The sequence below is a fragment of the Fusarium oxysporum genome, chromosome 1, assembly GCF_000149955.1.
Source record: "Fusarium oxysporum f. sp. lycopersici 4287 chromosome 1, whole genome shotgun sequence".
Taxonomy (NCBI): domain Eukaryota; kingdom Fungi; phylum Ascomycota; class Sordariomycetes; order Hypocreales; family Nectriaceae; genus Fusarium; species Fusarium oxysporum.
In genome coordinates this window covers 2,480,720-2,495,826 of record NC_030986.1, presented here as the reverse complement: position 1 = coordinate 2,495,826, position 15,107 = coordinate 2,480,720, and the positions used below count along the sequence as shown (strand labels likewise).

General features: G+C 48.5%; 8 protein-coding genes across 9 annotated transcripts; 2 read left to right on the top strand and 6 right to left on the bottom strand.

Annotated features, from left to right (window-relative positions):
• The first annotated feature begins 3 nt into the window (after nt 1-3).
• On the top strand, nt 4-2,934 carry FOXG_00278 (uncharacterized protein). Its single transcript, XM_018376516.1, has 3 exons — nt 4-324; nt 388-654; nt 707-2,934. The coding sequence occupies exons 1-3, from the start codon at nt 283-285 to the stop codon at nt 2,507-2,509; spliced, it is 2,112 nt and encodes a 703-aa protein (XP_018232103.1). The 5' UTR covers nt 4-282; the 3' UTR covers nt 2,510-2,934.
• A 152-nt stretch (nt 2,935-3,086) lies between these two features.
• On the bottom strand, nt 3,087-6,445 carry FOXG_00277 (uncharacterized protein). Of its 2 annotated transcripts, XM_018376515.1 has the most exons (5): nt 6,148-6,445; nt 4,694-6,007; nt 4,538-4,639; nt 4,364-4,487; nt 3,133-4,305 (listed from the first exon to the last, which is right to left on the bottom strand). In XM_018376515.1, the coding sequence occupies exons 2-5, from the start codon at nt 5,689-5,691 to the stop codon at nt 3,406-3,408; spliced, it is 2,124 nt and encodes a 707-aa protein (XP_018232102.1). In that variant the 5' UTR covers nt 5,692-6,007; nt 6,148-6,445; the 3' UTR covers nt 3,133-3,405. The 2 variants fall into 2 exon arrangements, with proteins under 2 accessions (XP_018232101.1, XP_018232102.1); XM_018376514.1 differs by having other exon boundaries at nt 3,087-4,305; nt 4,694-6,445.
• A 1,636-nt stretch (nt 6,446-8,081) lies between these two features.
• On the bottom strand, nt 8,082-9,672 carry FOXG_00276 (uncharacterized protein; the record flags this gene model as incomplete). The annotated part of the gene is made up of 3 exons (XM_018376513.1): nt 8,082-8,696; nt 8,744-9,528; nt 9,573-9,672. 3 exons carry the CDS (start codon nt 9,670-9,672, stop codon nt 8,082-8,084), a joined length of 1,500 nt encoding a protein of 499 aa, XP_018232100.1.
• A 44-nt stretch (nt 9,673-9,716) lies between these two features.
• FOXG_17844 (uncharacterized protein) lies at nt 9,717-10,175 on the bottom strand (the record flags this gene model as incomplete). Its single annotated transcript, XM_018397848.1, has 3 exons — nt 9,717-9,735; nt 9,785-9,852; nt 9,900-10,175. 3 exons carry the CDS (start codon nt 10,173-10,175, stop codon nt 9,717-9,719), a joined length of 363 nt encoding a protein of 120 aa, XP_018232099.1.
• On the bottom strand, nt 10,175-10,521 carry FOXG_00275 (uncharacterized protein; the record flags this gene model as incomplete). The annotated part of the gene is made up of 2 exons (XM_018376512.1): nt 10,175-10,325; nt 10,385-10,521. 2 exons carry the CDS (start codon nt 10,519-10,521, stop codon nt 10,175-10,177), a joined length of 288 nt encoding a protein of 95 aa, XP_018232098.1.
• Nucleotides 10,522-10,873: 352 nt separating this feature from the next.
• Nucleotides 10,874-11,827, top strand: FOXG_17843 (uncharacterized protein). Its single transcript, XM_018397847.1, has one exon. The coding sequence runs from the start codon at nt 11,287-11,289 to the stop codon at nt 11,611-11,613; it is 327 nt and encodes a 108-aa protein (XP_018232097.1). The 5' UTR covers nt 10,874-11,286; the 3' UTR covers nt 11,614-11,827.
• A 296-nt stretch (nt 11,828-12,123) lies between these two features.
• On the bottom strand, nt 12,124-13,222 carry FOXG_00274 (uncharacterized protein). The gene has a single exon (XM_018376511.1). The coding sequence runs from the start codon at nt 13,137-13,139 to the stop codon at nt 12,234-12,236; it is 906 nt and encodes a 301-aa protein (XP_018232096.1). The 5' UTR covers nt 13,140-13,222; the 3' UTR covers nt 12,124-12,233.
• A 122-nt stretch (nt 13,223-13,344) lies between these two features.
• FOXG_00273 (transcription initiation factor TFIIF subunit beta) lies at nt 13,345-15,065 on the bottom strand. Its single transcript, XM_018376510.1, has 4 exons — nt 14,569-15,065; nt 14,239-14,521; nt 13,981-14,183; nt 13,345-13,924 (listed from the first exon to the last, which is right to left on the bottom strand). The coding sequence occupies exons 1-4, from the start codon at nt 14,848-14,850 to the stop codon at nt 13,583-13,585; spliced, it is 1,110 nt and encodes a 369-aa protein (XP_018232095.1). The 5' UTR covers nt 14,851-15,065; the 3' UTR covers nt 13,345-13,582.
• Nucleotides 15,066-15,107: the final 42 nt, after the last annotated feature.

Genomic DNA, 15,107 nt, shown 5'->3' with positions numbered 1-15,107 from the left:
CCCGCTTTTACTTGCCCAGCTCCATAGTTCTGATTGGCTATCTGCACGTTCGCAGCCTCGTCGCGAGAAGTTTGGAGCCGCGCAAGGGCATTGACTTCTAACAACTCCATCGCAAGTCATATCGTGAATTGCGCCACGCCATCCCTTCACCTTCTCAAAGTCAACCCATCTTGGCTTTTTCAGCACGCTAAATGTTGAGCAACGCGCATACCTGGAGATCATCAATCGCGTAATTAGATATACCAACACGCCTAATATCGTCCATCGCGACGCTCGCCCACTATGGCTCAACCGGATCCTAGCCAGGGCGTCCCTCAGGACCTTGTATGTAATGCATACGCGCAACGATGCAATGGGCATCGCAACATCTTTCTGACAGTCCTTTAGATGCCCCACGTCCATCTGATCTCTTCATTTCGATACCCTGTGATGCCTCGACTTGACCTAAATGAGGTTGCTAAGTGGCTTATGGCTGCACCACAAGTCGCGCGAGACCGGGCGCCCTTTTTCTGGACATATCTCGATAAGCCTACAGACGGCACGATACTTTTGACCTGGCAGCCCCTTCAGCGTTTGGGAACGACCTTCGCAACCGATGGTTATGTCTGGGCGCCTCCAGAACAGGTCTACAAGCATGATCTGGGCAATGGACTGGTAAGGACAAGATGAGTAATGGACAAAGAGACAGCCTGCTGAACCTCACTAGATGCTCGAGATTTACTATCAGAAAGCTGGTTACATCCCCGGCGAGCAGTACGCTCTCCACGCCCGTCGACGATGCCGACTAGTCCCTATCCCTGGTCATCCTAATCCTCCTCAACCAGACGTCGGCCTCTTCATTGTGCATTACGGACCCGCCGAACCGAATGACAGAGTTCCTGTCTCCATGATTCCCTTTGACGAAAGAGTCAACAGCATCATGCAGCAGCGCCACTTTTTGCAGCGCGCTGGCCAGATTCGTCGCAAGGAATTCATGTTATCCGACCGAGTCAACTGGCCTACCCTGCCTGATCTCACCCGTCAGCCGGTACCTCCCCAGATGGCCCCTCGAGGCGTTCCTCAACAGATGGCATATCCCACACAACCCGCACCGGGTCCTCCTGCTAAACGAGCGAGGCACGCCGCTGGCCAGAGTGGCCAGCCCCCCTTACCAGGAATGCCTCAGCTAGACGCTGCCTTCGACGATGAAGAGGATGTTTCGCGAGGAGATATGTTTGACCACCTTACTCCAAGAGAGATTTCTATGAGCCGATACCAGCAGAACCACGAGTGGATGGAAGAGATCCTCTCGTCTCCTTATAGGATAAGCCAGATCACCCCTGCCGATTTAAACCTCGGTTTCAAGGGTGAGTTGGCATATTTGACCGAAGGCATCTTTCCCGCGCAAGGAGTTGATGCCTCCAATTCCGTACCTGAGAAGCCGTATATCGGCCGGCTTGATCCCGAAAAGGCTGATGAATTCCGCAAGCGAGTCTACAATCACATTGAGTCAACCAAGGCCGAGATAGAGAAGATGCAGGCCGACCATGCCGCAGCTCTTGCAAAGTTCAAGGAAAATTCCATCCTCAGCACAAAGGAGAAGGAGCTTCGAAACACTGTCGAGAGTACAGGCACTGAGATTTGGCGAATTGAGGGCAAGGTTGACCCCCACGACGAGGATGCTGTTCCTCGTCCCGTCAGTACGAAAACAGTCGAACAGATAGTGTCTGAAGTCGAAGCTGCTACGGGAAAGAAGGTTGATACCAAGCCGACGGTATCTCGTGTTCAAGATGGGGGTTATCAGCCACCAGCACCAGAACCCGTTCAGGCTGACGCTTCGCAACTATCTCGTCAGCCGTCGCAATCTGGCTCGCAGAACAGCGGCATCATGATTGGCGAATCTGATATCGATATGGGTGGCACTGCTGCTGGATTACTCGATCAGATGCATACTGGCATTTCCAACACCTCTACGCCTCTGAACAACTTTGGAACCCCTCAACCTCAATTGTCAGCGGCTCAGTCTGGGGCTGGAACACCTTCCAATGCCACCGCAGTTGGTTCTGGCGGTGACGTGACGATGGGCGGAACTCAGGGACTAAAGGATCACACGACAGCGCCCGATCAAGGAACTGGTAGTGGAGACTGGGTTGTTGTGCCCAAAGATGGCACTGCGAACGATCAAGCGAATCAGGGACCTGGCTCGGGTGCCGCTTCTGTTAACGCAAACACACCCACTACTACAGGAATTGACGCTGCCAAGTCAGTAGCTAAGACTGCGTCTGCTGGTGCCACCCCAGCAGCTGGGACACCCGGCGGCTCTGTCTCCTTTGACCAAAACGACTTCAGCTCCCTTGGCGACCTTGACACAGCAGGCGATGCCCTTAACTTTGACGGCCCTACGCTAGACGGCGCAGCAGGCGAGCTGGGTGAGGGTCTAGATCTCAGCATGGACATGGACGACTCAGCATTTGGAGACGCTTTCCACGGCGTTGAAGCCTCTGGAACTCCCCAGGGTCAGGATATGTAGAACGCACCCCTGTCTGGCGAGCCGGAGGATGAGTTCTATTGAAAAGGGGGAAAGAATGTTTTTACTGAAAGACCGGAATTGGTTCTCAAGACGTCGGAGAATGGCGCGTCTTTGTTATCATAGGGAGTTTTTCCTTTTCTTCGGCAATGGGGGGGCTATAGGACTTGCTTTTTGTTAAGAGTTTTTAGGTACTGTCTCGGATTATCAAGGCCCGATGTAGGACATTAAGCTTTATGCCTACGGAATAGGAAAGTAGCTTGTAGACTAGAGGCAAGTAAAATCCACAGTTGAATAATTAATATGGTCTGTCTTGTATATATGTGCTTGATTTTAACATTATTTGGCCCTGCGCTGGCCGGAGCCCTTGCGGCCGTGAGAACTTATGATAGAAAAACTGAGCTCATGATTGAAATATACTATGCAAGCTGGGACTTATGTCTGTCGTGATAATAATACTAAACTCACGACAATATCCTATCAAGTGACTCAAGGGGTCGTCGCCCTAAAGTAATGGTTACCTTCAAGACCACGCACTCCAACTGACTCAAACATGAAAGCTCATCGCCATTCTTGGCTTGTTGACAAGTTGCTCTTCCATTTTAATTGCTACAATATTGCTTGAGCTGTAGAATATGATACAATATCTGCTATGATGGGAATATATATGGGGCCGAAAGGAAATTGCTCCTGGTTTTTATGAACAGAGCGGTTCAAGTGAACAAATGTAATATCATGTAAGGTAACGAGGGCTTTTCTATATTCTATACAGTGACAAGTTCCCAATCACATCATCTCAAAAACACAGACGACAAATGGAATATTGCCAAGACTCCAAACCAGCATATATCCATACAAAGTCCAGCACAAAGGAAAAGTAGCCAGCGCTGTTCGCCAAATCAAGACGGCATTCCAGCTCGTATGTTGGCGTATACACTCGTGGGGTATTTCAAAAGATTGTTGACCGTCTCAAGAGTGCCCAATGTGCGCTTTACACCAGAAACGATGCTCTGGGATCCAACCTTATCTCCACTCGCCTCCCAAAAGAAAGCACCGCCAAGGTTTCGCTGGTTGATATAAGCGGCTTTGGCCTGACCCGATTTGAGATCATCGTAAGTAACAAGTTCCCGCGTCTTGCTGTCATATGAGTAGCTGGCTACGAGGTCTGCGTCATAGGTAGCTTTGGCACCAGAACGTGGCAACGCCTTGTATAGGTAAGTTCCCTCTGAGTTGCCGCCAACCCCCGAGTAGGATTTGCCAAGTCCAGCGGTGTTAAGGAATGAACGGCCGTAAAGAGGCATACCCATGAGAATCTTGTTTGGGGGAACTCCTGCCGCGAGGTAATCGTTAATTGTCTTGTCAGTGCCAAGTTTTGTTGAAAGAGGGTTCTTCTTGGAAACGAAAACGTTGGCCTGATGACCGGTGGTAGTATCCCAGGAGCCAGCATAGTCGTACGCCATGAGGTGCCAAGCGTCAATCCATGGGTTCATTCCTTTCAAATCCATGACTTTATAGTTTGCTGGACCGGCTGATGTAGCAACAGTAAGCATAAAATGGTAGTTTAGCTTGTTGTTCTTTGAGTACAGGTCGAGGGCTTTTCTGAGATCCGAGAGTAACAAGACATAGTTGCGAGCTTCTTGGGCGTTGGCAGGGTATTCCCAATCGACATCAATTCCGTCAAAGCCCCAGTCAGTGATTAGCTTTATGGCGGAAGAGATGAACTTTTTGCGACGGTCTTGTGTGCTCACACCAGTGGCGAGATCTGGACTGTTATTCCAGCCACCGATTGAAAGTAGCACCTGTTCGTACGTCTTAGCAATTTCACATTAGGCTGCTTGGTCGTGGTAGTAGAATCACCTTTAAATTGCGGTTCTTCTTCTTGAGAATGTAAAGCTGTTTAACACACCCATAAACGTTCTTTCCACCCCCAGAATCACCAGCATAGAGTCTTTCGGTGTCAGCATAAGAGTCTGATGAAAACCTAACGCTTTGTTAACAAGTACGATATATTGATGGGGTTGATATACTTACACAGTTCCGTCTTTAGGGTTCACCTTAGCAAAGGAGTATAGAACATGTGTGATCTCCTTCACCGGCAGATTTTGGGGCTGGAAGTTCGCCCCATAGGTACCCCTGGTTCTTCATTATTAACACCCATTAGTTGCACAGAAATATGCCACAACTCACCAGTTTGTGAAGTAGAGGATGTTCCGCTTTCCAACACCCCGAGCCTCTAGGCGAGTAGGTGCGTTGTTGGCGTCATCCTCATCATCAAAGTCACCACCAAAGTAGTTCTTTGCGCTGCCATCACCCTGGGCATCGGTGGACTCGGAGTTCTGACTTGCCTGCTCAGATGTGTTTCCGGCAGGAGTGTTTTCAGATTCATCATCAGAACCGTCCTCGCCATCTTCAGGGCCGCCCAGGTTTGGGAAATCCTCAGGGTTGTAGTCGTCCTCATCTTCCTCATCGAAGAATTCGTTATCTGCAACTTCCTCGTCACGCCTGAGGAGCTCAGGTGCAGGGATGACTTCATCATCGCCACTGGCAGCTCGCTGGTCGGCATCAGGAGTGGCAGTTTCTTGCGAAGTGTCCTGGTCGTCACTCTCCGTAGAACGAGTGTTGTGCTTAGACTGTGCCCAGGGGTTTCGCGGAGGGATAAACTGGGGAACTGTATCTCGAGGAGTGGCAGCTTGACTCTGTTGAGGCTTGCGAGATCCTCGGAAAGGCGCCCTAGGCGGGATGAAAGTTGGCTCTTTGTCTTTGTTGTCGTCTTCTTCATCCTGGACTTTGGCAACCGTCTTCTTCTTCACAGATGCAACCGAGGCGGACTTGTCAGAGCTATCCTGGTCCTTAGTCGACTTTTGCCAAGATGCTTTTGCTACGAAAGGCATCTTAGGTGGGATGAACTCAGGAACGATGGTTTCTTTAGGATTGTTCGGATCAGCGGCAGTAGTGGTGGTCTTGCGGATTTTGGTGTTAGGGTCAAGTGCGTAAGGCATCTTGGGAGGAATGAACTGCGGTGCGGCGGTTTGTTCTGTCTCGCGGCGGACAGACGTGGTCATTTTGGTCTTGGTCCCATGTGTATGCTCGATGTGTCCATGAAGATGTTGGTGTCTGGGCTCCACTGCAGGCACAGCCAGTGCTTGCACCAGGAGCGGCGCAATGAGGATGAGTTGCTTGAGCATGTCTGATACACAGCAATTAACCTCAAGATGAAAGAGAGTTCGCAATTTAAATGTCCTCTGACTTGAAGAAGCCTAGACAATGAATGGATGATATGGGCAAGTCAAGTTCAAGTTGGCGAGTATAAGTGCTTCTTATAACAACAAGCTGTTTGTAAAGGAGTGAAACCTCGTGATGTGTGAGGTAGTACTCAGATAGTCCAAGGGGTCCAACTGTCTTGTGAGGGAGTTGAAGCTGAGACAAGATGCTGAAGCCGGGCTGGTTATGAGACAAGGACTAGGGTGACGGAACCCGGAGAGTAGTCTATGAAGCACTATACTTTAAAGAATGAGATGAAGTCAAGGAACGAATGACGTGGGTTGAGTAGCGATGAAAAAGGAATGGCTTAAGGGTGAGATCAACTGGGAGAGAAGAGGGGCCAAGGACTTGAGGCAAGGGAATCGGGGCAAATTTATTACATTGGACGTAATGAAGAGACGCCACTTGATCAATGGAGGCATGAGGGAGGTAGGCGACCTTGAAAGAGTATAGCATCACGACGAAAGCGTAGCTTGGCCGCGTGTTGGTCTAAAGAAGCCTCCAAGGATGCTACGGAAAGCAACGCTGGGCTCCAGTCGAGACGATGCCGTTCTCGACTGGGAATGCCCTGACGCCGGATGAGACATGACAAGCAGATCATTCGAGCTTATCGAGCGCCACAAGCCCCTAAAACGTGGACCTGGTATGTCTTGGGACCTCGATTAGGAATGCGCTTAGTGTCTGGAACCAGTGGTTCATGGCGCTAAGGGAAATGGTCGGAGTTTAAGACATGGTCGTGGCTGTCAATGTTTGTAAGTTGGCATCTTTTGTATTGAAAAAGGCGGCACAATAGAGCCAGGTAGAGTTTGGGAGGCTTGAAAAAAGAGGCTGTGGGCGTGAAGCTCATGATGTGGTTGTGAGTGGGTCATGATGATGAAGGGTTAAGGTAGAGTTTCCCTAGGTACCGAATGGCGTCGGGATCTGATAGTTGTTCCTGCGTAAGCCTCCTTCCGTTTGATCGATCTTTGCATGTACCTTCCTTTCTGTTCCTGGCGCGTTTTGGTCCCTCCCTTCCTAATTAAGCACAAGTGATTGTTTGAAAGTGGGTATATCTCAAAGTGATCGTTTCTGGGGATCCCTTCATTGCCGTGCAAGGTTTGAATATTGTCTATATATCAAATCAACTAAAGGGAAAACATCAATTAAGAAATCCATGAATCATACTAAAACAACCCTTCATTGTACCGTAAGGATATGCAAAGACAAGACGCCGCTCCCGGCAATGTCTCGTCTTACCCTTGCGCTCCCGCATTTGAAGGGAGCAAAGACCCCTCCAACAATCTCACAACTGCAACTCCTCAATATTGTCTTCACTTCAAACCAGAGAAATTAAGACAAAATAAACTGCCCTAGTATCAAGGGTCTAGATCATGATCCAGGAGATGAACGTTAGTAAAGGCGTCGCCGATATTCATTCTGGACTCATGAATAACGGATAAATCGGTTCAACGTGTGCTCTCTAGATCAGCCTGCACAACGTCCAAGCTTTGGTGATTTGAAATAAACAGTTTTTTCTCTCTTCGTTGTTCCTGATTCATACTCTTTACGGAAGAGCTCATGACTAAATTTCGTGATTGTAGATGGCTGACCCTAAGACTAAACTAGTGAAGCCATCGCCATACCCTCGCATGGCGTTCCAATTTACGACTTTCATTCCAGTCATTGACAAACTCGATTCGTAAGCTCTCGGTGGCCCCGTTTGCATCGAAAATTCTGCAGTTTATCTCTGATCTGAGACATGGTTATATTCTCCGGATCCCCGACACCTCGTTAGCATATCGCCTTGACCAACCTCTTGTCAACCAGAGGCATCAAAGGCAACTCGCTCACTATAGCATGGGCCTATAACCCATAAACCCGGCACGGCGCGGCACGAAATAACTTGAATTGACGCCCTGTAGCCTAGCTTAGTTATGAATCGCCGCATGGACGAATGTATTGACACAAGATGACGACTTCCTACACTTGCGACCTTTAGTACGTAGAGCTGGGATGTAGCCAACTATTATTGAATCCTATGGTTTTCTATCAGTGATGGTACTTCATCATGGCTTACTTGACATCTGAAACTTTTACACCAGTGGTTGGACTTGGAAGATTATGGTTGTGTATTATTATGTTCCGGGATATATGGGCTGACCTATACTGTAAGCTGTCTTTCGAAAATGATATTTGTGACATTCTTTGCCCAATTGTTAGATACTACATGTAATATAGTTAAATCATACACAACATCTCTCAAACTTAAATATACTCAACAGTAACAATGCCGTGCCCATAGAAGGCTCGAAGGCGATTCGCTCCTTATCTGTATCTAAACCGTGACGTTCGTTCCTCTCTGATGAAGACTCCATTTCCTCGTCTCCAAAATCTGTCTCTGCCTCATGTTGGTAGCCCCAGTCAATCCCCCATCATACCCTTCCTTCGCCCCAGAATGGACAGTCTCCAGCTCAGCCAAGTCATCTTCAGGCCGTGGCTTCTCATCACGCCTCGCGGAAAGGTAGAAGAAATCCCAAATGAAACTTCGTTCTAGCTTGCGCGGCTTTCCATCTGCGGTCCAGAAACGCTCCTCGCTGAGTTCTTGTGAGAGATGGCGTCTGAAATATCGATCTTGGGTCACCCACCAGGCTCGCCAGACGAACAAAATCAGAAGAGTGAGTGGGATCACGGTCGCCCAATAGTACCAAAAGTTCTCTCCAAAGCGGTTTACCTTGACTTGGTCGGTCATAGGGCCCGAGGAATCGTTGTCTTCTTCATCTGGGCCGAGCCAGTCAAACATGGACATGCCGAAGAGAGTTCCAAGAAATTCGCCGGGTAGAAAGATGGCGGTTATCACGGCGAGAGCTTTCATGGAGGAACTGTCGCGTGATGATGCTACGGCCATTCGGGCGTTCAGGATATTGTCTTCTTGGGCCATCTTACTGTAGATCTACTGCTTTTAGTTGGTGTTCTGTCTTTCGACTTTGTACCACTTACCATATCGATCTGAGCACGGCATCTGGCCTCCGACATGCGTCTATCCGTCTCAAGACCCATGCAAAGACGCAATAAACCATCAAGATACTGCCTGATCTCATGCCAATGGGGTCCCAAAGAATCACCATCCGTCACTTCATCAGGAAATCGAAGCCTAGGGAGATCTCTGGGAGGCAGAACTGGACTCACTGCAGGAGGTCCCCCTAGAGGGTCGATTACCGTGGGACTCAACATACTGAGATCGTTGCCGAAGTTAGAATAGTTTCCCATTCGTTCATTCAACTCGTCTCCGGCCAGGATCAACACTTTGATGGCTCTCTCCATCCAACGAATAGTATCCAGCAGTTTAATTGTGTCCTTGAGAACTTCGTGTGCTCTTTTCATGAGTTTGGTCATGGTGCTTGGGCCCCAGGCAATTCTCTCGCCATCTTTTCCATTGCTGAATGTGCGACTGAGACGTCTCCCAGTCTCTGTAGCATCAAATCCGGCAATGTTGCTGACATCGTATTCCAAATAAGCCACGTTGGAGTTGTTCTCGATAACAGCCTCTTCACACCGCATGAATTGCACTTGGAGAAGCACGACGGGCATGATGAGAGGGTGCGCCCAATGATTTCTGCATGACTCCAGACGATGGTCATATTCGTCGAGGTCATCGAGGTTGTGTCGTCTTGGTTCCCATGACTGTCGGACAAGGATGGTCGCGGAGCGTTCGCGGACATCATATGTCATGGACAGAAAGTCACAGGGCGTCTTTGGCATCTCTGAGAATGCGAGAATAATACCTAAATTATTAGGGAGAGTTATGTGTCGCATTGAAGGAACTTACTCAGCTGAGATTTGTCTTTTGACCAAAATCTAGATTCTGTGGTAGTTCGAGTTGAGTATTGCAGCGTGGCAGGATGAAGGTTCATGGGCAGCCAGGTCATCAACCGTCATGCTGAGAATGTCTCGACCACCGTCGTATATAGTTTTACGCTTGAAAACAGATTCTGTGTTCAGTTAGCCAAGAGATCTTGTGTATCAACTGTTGAAACTTACACTCGGCGTATTCGGCCTTCCATGCCGGCTGATGGTGCTTCATCATCGTCTGGTTTTCGAAAACTGCCCTTCAGACAGTTAGTTCACCGCTCTCTGTTCAATGGATTGTACTGACTTCACGATCAAGCATATGCCCACGCCGAAAGGCTAGGTCAAAAAGAGCTGTTCCCGAAGCATCATCGCGAGTAAAGTGGTGGGTGATGTGGTCGTCATCATCCACCCAGGGATCTCGCTTTGTGGATGGAGCTCCAGGCTCCTCTGACCGCTTGTAGACAACATACTCGTCATATTCAATGTTAGACGGGGTATCTTTTGCAGTGATCAAAACTTGGTTAGAGCAGGTTTTCTGATCGTAGTTGAACAGGTCTAGGCCGTGGTGTACCAGCCCCATTAAGGCGGTTTTGCGCCTCCTCCGGAGACCGAGAGCGTGATCTTGCGGAACTTGAGAAGAACGGCCACCCTAATGAATGGGGTGGAGAACTCTGGATTCATGAGAATCTGAAGTTGTTGAGACTGAGTTGATAGTGTTGGTGGGGAGTTACTGAATGCACTTCGTAAGCGAGAAGAATATAGCTAGTCTTTGACCCCTATGCAATGCACGCAATGTTATTGAGCGTCCAGCGGCGGGCCAAGCTTTGTTTATGAATTGTCGAATTGTCCTGAACGCTGACTGCCAAGACATCGCTCTTCAGCCCCCAAACAAGGGTGCCTTGCTCGTTAAGAGCCCGACTCTCCATGGGGTGTTTCGGGCAACGCATAACTCCGTCATGGGACCACTTCGAGGGCTGGGATAGATCCCCTCAGCCTCGCTGCATGTTTTCGTTTAAGTAGGAAACGGTTGATAGGCCTGTTGACCGGCTTCGGATCGGCGAATAAGACGGCGGTTGAGTCTCCGGGGCGGACCCGCACGGGGCGGATCGGAGGTGGCTTAGATCCGGGGGCAAGAGACAAAGCCGGATTGGTTCCTGTTTTGAGAGCCTGATATTAGCGAGCTGCCATTCTGGGTTTATCTCGGGCGTAAAGATTGAGGCGCAGGTTCGGATAGAGTGACATGCATCCAACATCACGGGACTCATTCTTCGCACTCATAGCCATTTACGGTAAGAAATCTTTCAGTCTTGCTGCCCAACATATCAGATGTTCTTTTGTACGAACTCTGACTATTGGCGGTTTTAGCAATGACGGCTGTATGAAGCAATTATTGAATAGGTTGGTTGACAAACAACACGTCAGCACTCAGACAAGATGGTAAGAGGTAGAGTTACAAGGATATAGACTACGAGAAAGCTGGCATAGTAGGTTCGGTTGTAAAGTTCTAGGTTTTACGTATGTAAATTCATAAGTGAATGGGTGCAGATAATCGGGGGTTTATTAATAGTCGTGTATCTGAAAAGTTGAGGGAAGTCAGACGAGTTGCAGGCATTCGATTAAGATATTGATGGGCTTCTCTATATATTCTGACAGTTGATGATTCGGCTTTACTGTTTTATATTCTTCTTTCGATGTTGAAGATTTGTGAACTGCCTTGGCTACTTCCATCCCTTGCAGACTCATCCTCAACTTCACTCTCCTCGGTAATACTCCCAAGTCCCGTCCCAAAACTCCAAGAGTTCGCTTCATTACTATCCCTATTTTCATCCTTCCTCTCCACTTTCTTCCTGTTGTCGATCTTCTTTTCTTCCATATTTCTTTCCCTGATCTTCCTCTCTTCTATTCTCTTCAGCTTTCGCTTAACGTCGTCAATGCTCTTCTTTGCCCTGTCGAGTTTGCCATCCATCGTGATACATTTATTGCAATCCGTCTGTATCCTCCGCGAAGTCGGTACATGAGGCTTCTTTATGACACAGTCATGATTTAACTTTCCGTCGCGGAAGTCTTTGGCTGTTTGGCATCGCTTCACGCAGATGCCCCAGCGCTCGTGGGCGCATTTAAAAACGACTCGACCGTAGACGCACATACTGATAATCTTTTTTGGGCAAGAGTTTGGAGGTGGTGGTGGGGGATCCCTGATCTAGGAGAGGAAATTGGACAAAATTCGAGCATTTTATCGCTTTTGTATCTGTATCGGAAGAGTGAATTGTTCTTATGTTCATCAAAGCTTTGTTTGTTGATTCATTGTGACAAGTGACATGCATGAACAAGCAATTCCAGAACAAAAGAACAGATCATGTGTGGCGGACCAGCCTTACTTAAATTCCTTTCAAAGCATTCAGTGATTTCATCTGATGTGAATATTACATGGACCAGGAAACGCAAATATATTAAAAGGTACTTAATTCGGCAAGCGTCCGTGAGTCCCCAGGGTTGTCATCACAAGTCTTGTGTTCAGTGCATGCACGCTTTTTTAAACGCTTTGATGTTGAGAAAACCATGTACATCCAGATGCTATTAACATCAACAAAAAAGATATGTAGGGCTCTTTCAGAAACCGGAAGCTTTTTGCTAAGCCTCATGCTTCTAACACGCCACTATCCAGTACTTCTCGAAAGTTCCTCGCCCAGGATATTTTACCATTTCTCTTCTCTCCAACATGTGGCACTTCAATGCTGACCCTTCTCAGAGTCTTTAGCAAGGAAGACTCCTCGTTGTCCGATATGACTACTCCTCCTGTAAGCAGACACTGCATATCCGTGGTCGAGTCCCCAAAATAAACCACCTTCCCATCCTTCTCGTTGATGATATGTTTCAAAGCTTTCTTCTTCTCACATACATTGGTCATTCTCCCCTCGAAAAACTCTGGTCCTTTTATTGTTCCGTCTGAGGCCGGCTCGTTGGCAATAACCTCAATTTTATGCGGTAAAAGAGCTCCTCTTAGAAAGGCCCGGGACCAATTGACCGATATGACACTCACATTCCAGCCTCTCTGTCTTGCGAGGGTTATAAGATCCGTAAATCCATCTCTGATCTTAATTCTGCCGGCCCCAACAGCGTCAGCACCAGCTTGCGACAACGTCTCAGCGTCTAGACCAGCGAAGATGCGTGAGTCAGCAATGCGTCGTAGAGATGTCTCTTCCACGTCTTTCATTCCTGATAGGAACTCTATCTCATGATCCACAGATGTTCGAGTAACCTCTGGTGATGGATGGTTGTCTTTGTAGTGTCTGTAATCGGCAACATAGGATTGCACCACTTGGTCCCAAGAAGTCTGGAGGTCATGGCCATATTTATTCCTCTGTATCTCGAGAGCTGAGCGAGCAAGCTCCCCGATAGAATCTTCTTGGGTGATTGTGCCGTCAAAGTCGAATACCAGATGCATCTTGGGACAGGTCGGATAGGAAATGTTGTCTCGAGCCTTGGTAATAAGCGGGGTTGTTCGGGTGATTAAGAGGAGAAGAGTGTATATGAATGCATACATCTAAGCAAAGCAGGTGATTCCAGCCCTTGGACAGCAGCTGATCCAGTCTTATAACAATCGGAAAGCGCCTCCGACCAGTTTAGAGTGCATTGGTTACTGCGGGGAAGTTATTACGTAGGTAGTTGTGATCTAGAACAATAGTGAGTGGATCATGATAACCAAGTGCGAGAGTAGCCCAGCCAAGAATTCTAGAGTCCAAGTTCGATCTCAGACCGGATAAAATAAAGATGGTTTCAGTTGACGAGCGAATCACGGCTCTCAAAGCATTTCGCTAGATGGTTGACTACAACTGGTAATCTATAAGACTAGAAGGGTATCGCCGCTCTAAAAACCCTACCCTGAATCCTTCGAACACCACATTAAATGATATCCTCCGTTCGTTATCCTTGAAGTGAAATCTTGCCCCTTTTTGTCCTCTTCTAAGAGGTCCGTCGATGCTGATACTAGGAGACGGGCAACACATCCTCCATCTCCGCATCGTCCTCGTCGTCATCAACAGGTTCAGCAGCAGCCTCCTGGGCCTCTGCGCCACCCTTGTCGCGGTAGGCATCGCTCAGGCAATACTGGTTGGCAAACCGGCCACTCTTGTTGAGAACAGCAATCTTCTCGAGCACCTGTCGAAGGTATTGTTCGGGCTGTTGAAGCTTTTGTCGCAAAGCCTTCACTGACCAATACTGATACTGGCGGAAACACTCGAAGATGAGATCCAGAAGCTGGTTCTCTGGAATACGAGCTGCCTTGAACACCTCGCCCTTCTTTGGCTTGGCTGTGGCAGCAATATTTTTCTAGGACGTTTGTTAACATAACCGAGAGTGAAAGACTGTACGGGAACAAAACGTACGATGAAGCTGTCTCCAAATTCGGCTGCGCGGGTAGTTCCAGGGTTCACTACGGCTGAAGCTGCGTGTCGACTGATGATTTGGACCTTGGATTTGTTCGCCTCTGCATCCAGAATCTTCTGCTGAAGCACCCGCTCTTCCTCATCTTTGCCGTGGGGTTCAACACGAACATCATAGTGAATCTTGCCAAAGATCTTTGTCTTTTCTGGGATGCTGTGTTAGCACTTATTCGTGGCACGGCTATGCGAAACCAAGCTTACTCGGGACAGCTTTTCGATAGTATGGTTGATATCGGCTCCTACGGTCGTAGCTCGGACGTTCTGGTCCGTTGCTGTTGCCTTGTTTCTGCCTCAACAATGAGGCAGGGATGCCAGCATCAGCAGCCTCTTGTCGCGCCTTGCTTCGCGCCTTGAAACCGGGCAAATCCTCCTCGCTGAAAATGAAGTGGTTGCTAACGTTGTGTTCTTGGACCACTAGGTCATATTCGCGAGGCAGCACCTGATGCTCTGGGCAGTTGGCGGAGAGAAGCATGCGAAGTTTGGTCTATGCATGTCAGTATGGTGCCATGACGTCTTATCAGGTATGCATACGTCTAGGCTGCCATCCGGCTTTTGTTCATTCCATGTTCGCAGAGTGCCAATTTGAATCTCGTCGTCGTCGCCGAGTCGCTCCGTCAATTTAGACCAAGCTTCCCACATGTATCGAGGAACGCGCGCGAGGTAGAGTTGCTCGAAAGCGCCAGCGTTTTTTTCGTAGAATTCGAGGTCGCCGGCATCTTCATACAGATCTTCTTCGTCGACTTGCGCAGGAGAACCAGATGCCTCAGGATCGGGTTTGATGAAGGGCTCCTGCTTGATGAAGGAATCGGCCATGATGCTGATCGAAGTTGTGCAGGACGAGGAATACCTGGAGATGCAACAACTCGGGGGACCTTAGGTAGATACTGGGCGAGAAATGTTTAGGATATGTAAGTTTATCCAAAGTTTAGGATTCCTCTGTATAGGGAAGAGGAACTTTGTATGCGCTTTGTTGATTCGCGCGCCCCAGGGAATGGCTATCAGCTCGTGAATGATGTCTTTGAGTGGAGACCCAGGCACGCTCATGGTGAGCCTTTCTCATGCTTAGTACA

Bases quoted from the DNA above. Each gene is read 5' to 3' on its own strand.
- FOXG_00278 (XM_018376516.1), top strand. From the start codon at position 283: ATGGCTCAACCGGATCCTAGCCAGGGCGTCCCTCAGGACCTT. The intron at 325-387 runs GTATGTAATGCA...ACAGTCCTTTAG, and splicing joins AGGGCGTCCCTCAGGACCTT to ATGCCCCACGTCCATCTGAT. The intron at 655-706 runs GTAAGGACAAGA...GAACCTCACTAG, and splicing joins ATGATCTGGGCAATGGACTG to ATGCTCGAGATTTACTATCA.
- FOXG_00277 (XM_018376514.1), bottom strand. From the start codon at position 5,691: ATGCTCAAGCAACTCATCCTCATTGCGCCGCTCCTGGTGCAAGCACTG. The intron at 4,640-4,693 runs GTGAGTTGTGGC...ATGAAGAACCAG, and splicing joins ATCCTCTACTTCACAAACTG to GGGTACCTATGGGGCGAACT. The intron at 4,306-4,363 runs GTGATTCTACTA...ACGTACGAACAG, and splicing joins AGAAGAACCGCAATTTAAAG to GTGCTACTTTCAATCGGTGG.
- FOXG_00274 (XM_018376511.1), bottom strand. From the start codon at position 13,139: ATGTATGCATTCATATACACTCTTCTCCTCTTAATCACCCGAACAACC.
- FOXG_00273 (XM_018376510.1), bottom strand. From the start codon at position 14,850: ATGGCCGATTCCTTCATCAAGCAGGAGCCCTTCATCAAACCCGATCCT. The intron at 14,522-14,568 runs GTATGCATACCT...TGACATGCATAG, and splicing joins AGCCGGATGGCAGCCTAGAC to ACCAAACTTCGCATGCTTCT. The intron at 13,925-13,980 runs GTACGTTTTGTT...CAAACGTCCTAG, and splicing joins AATTTGGAGACAGCTTCATC to AAAAATATTGCTGCCACAGC.
- FOXG_17843 (XM_018397847.1), top strand. From the start codon at position 11,287: ATGTTGAAGATTTGTGAACTGCCTTGGCTACTTCCATCCCTTGCAGAC.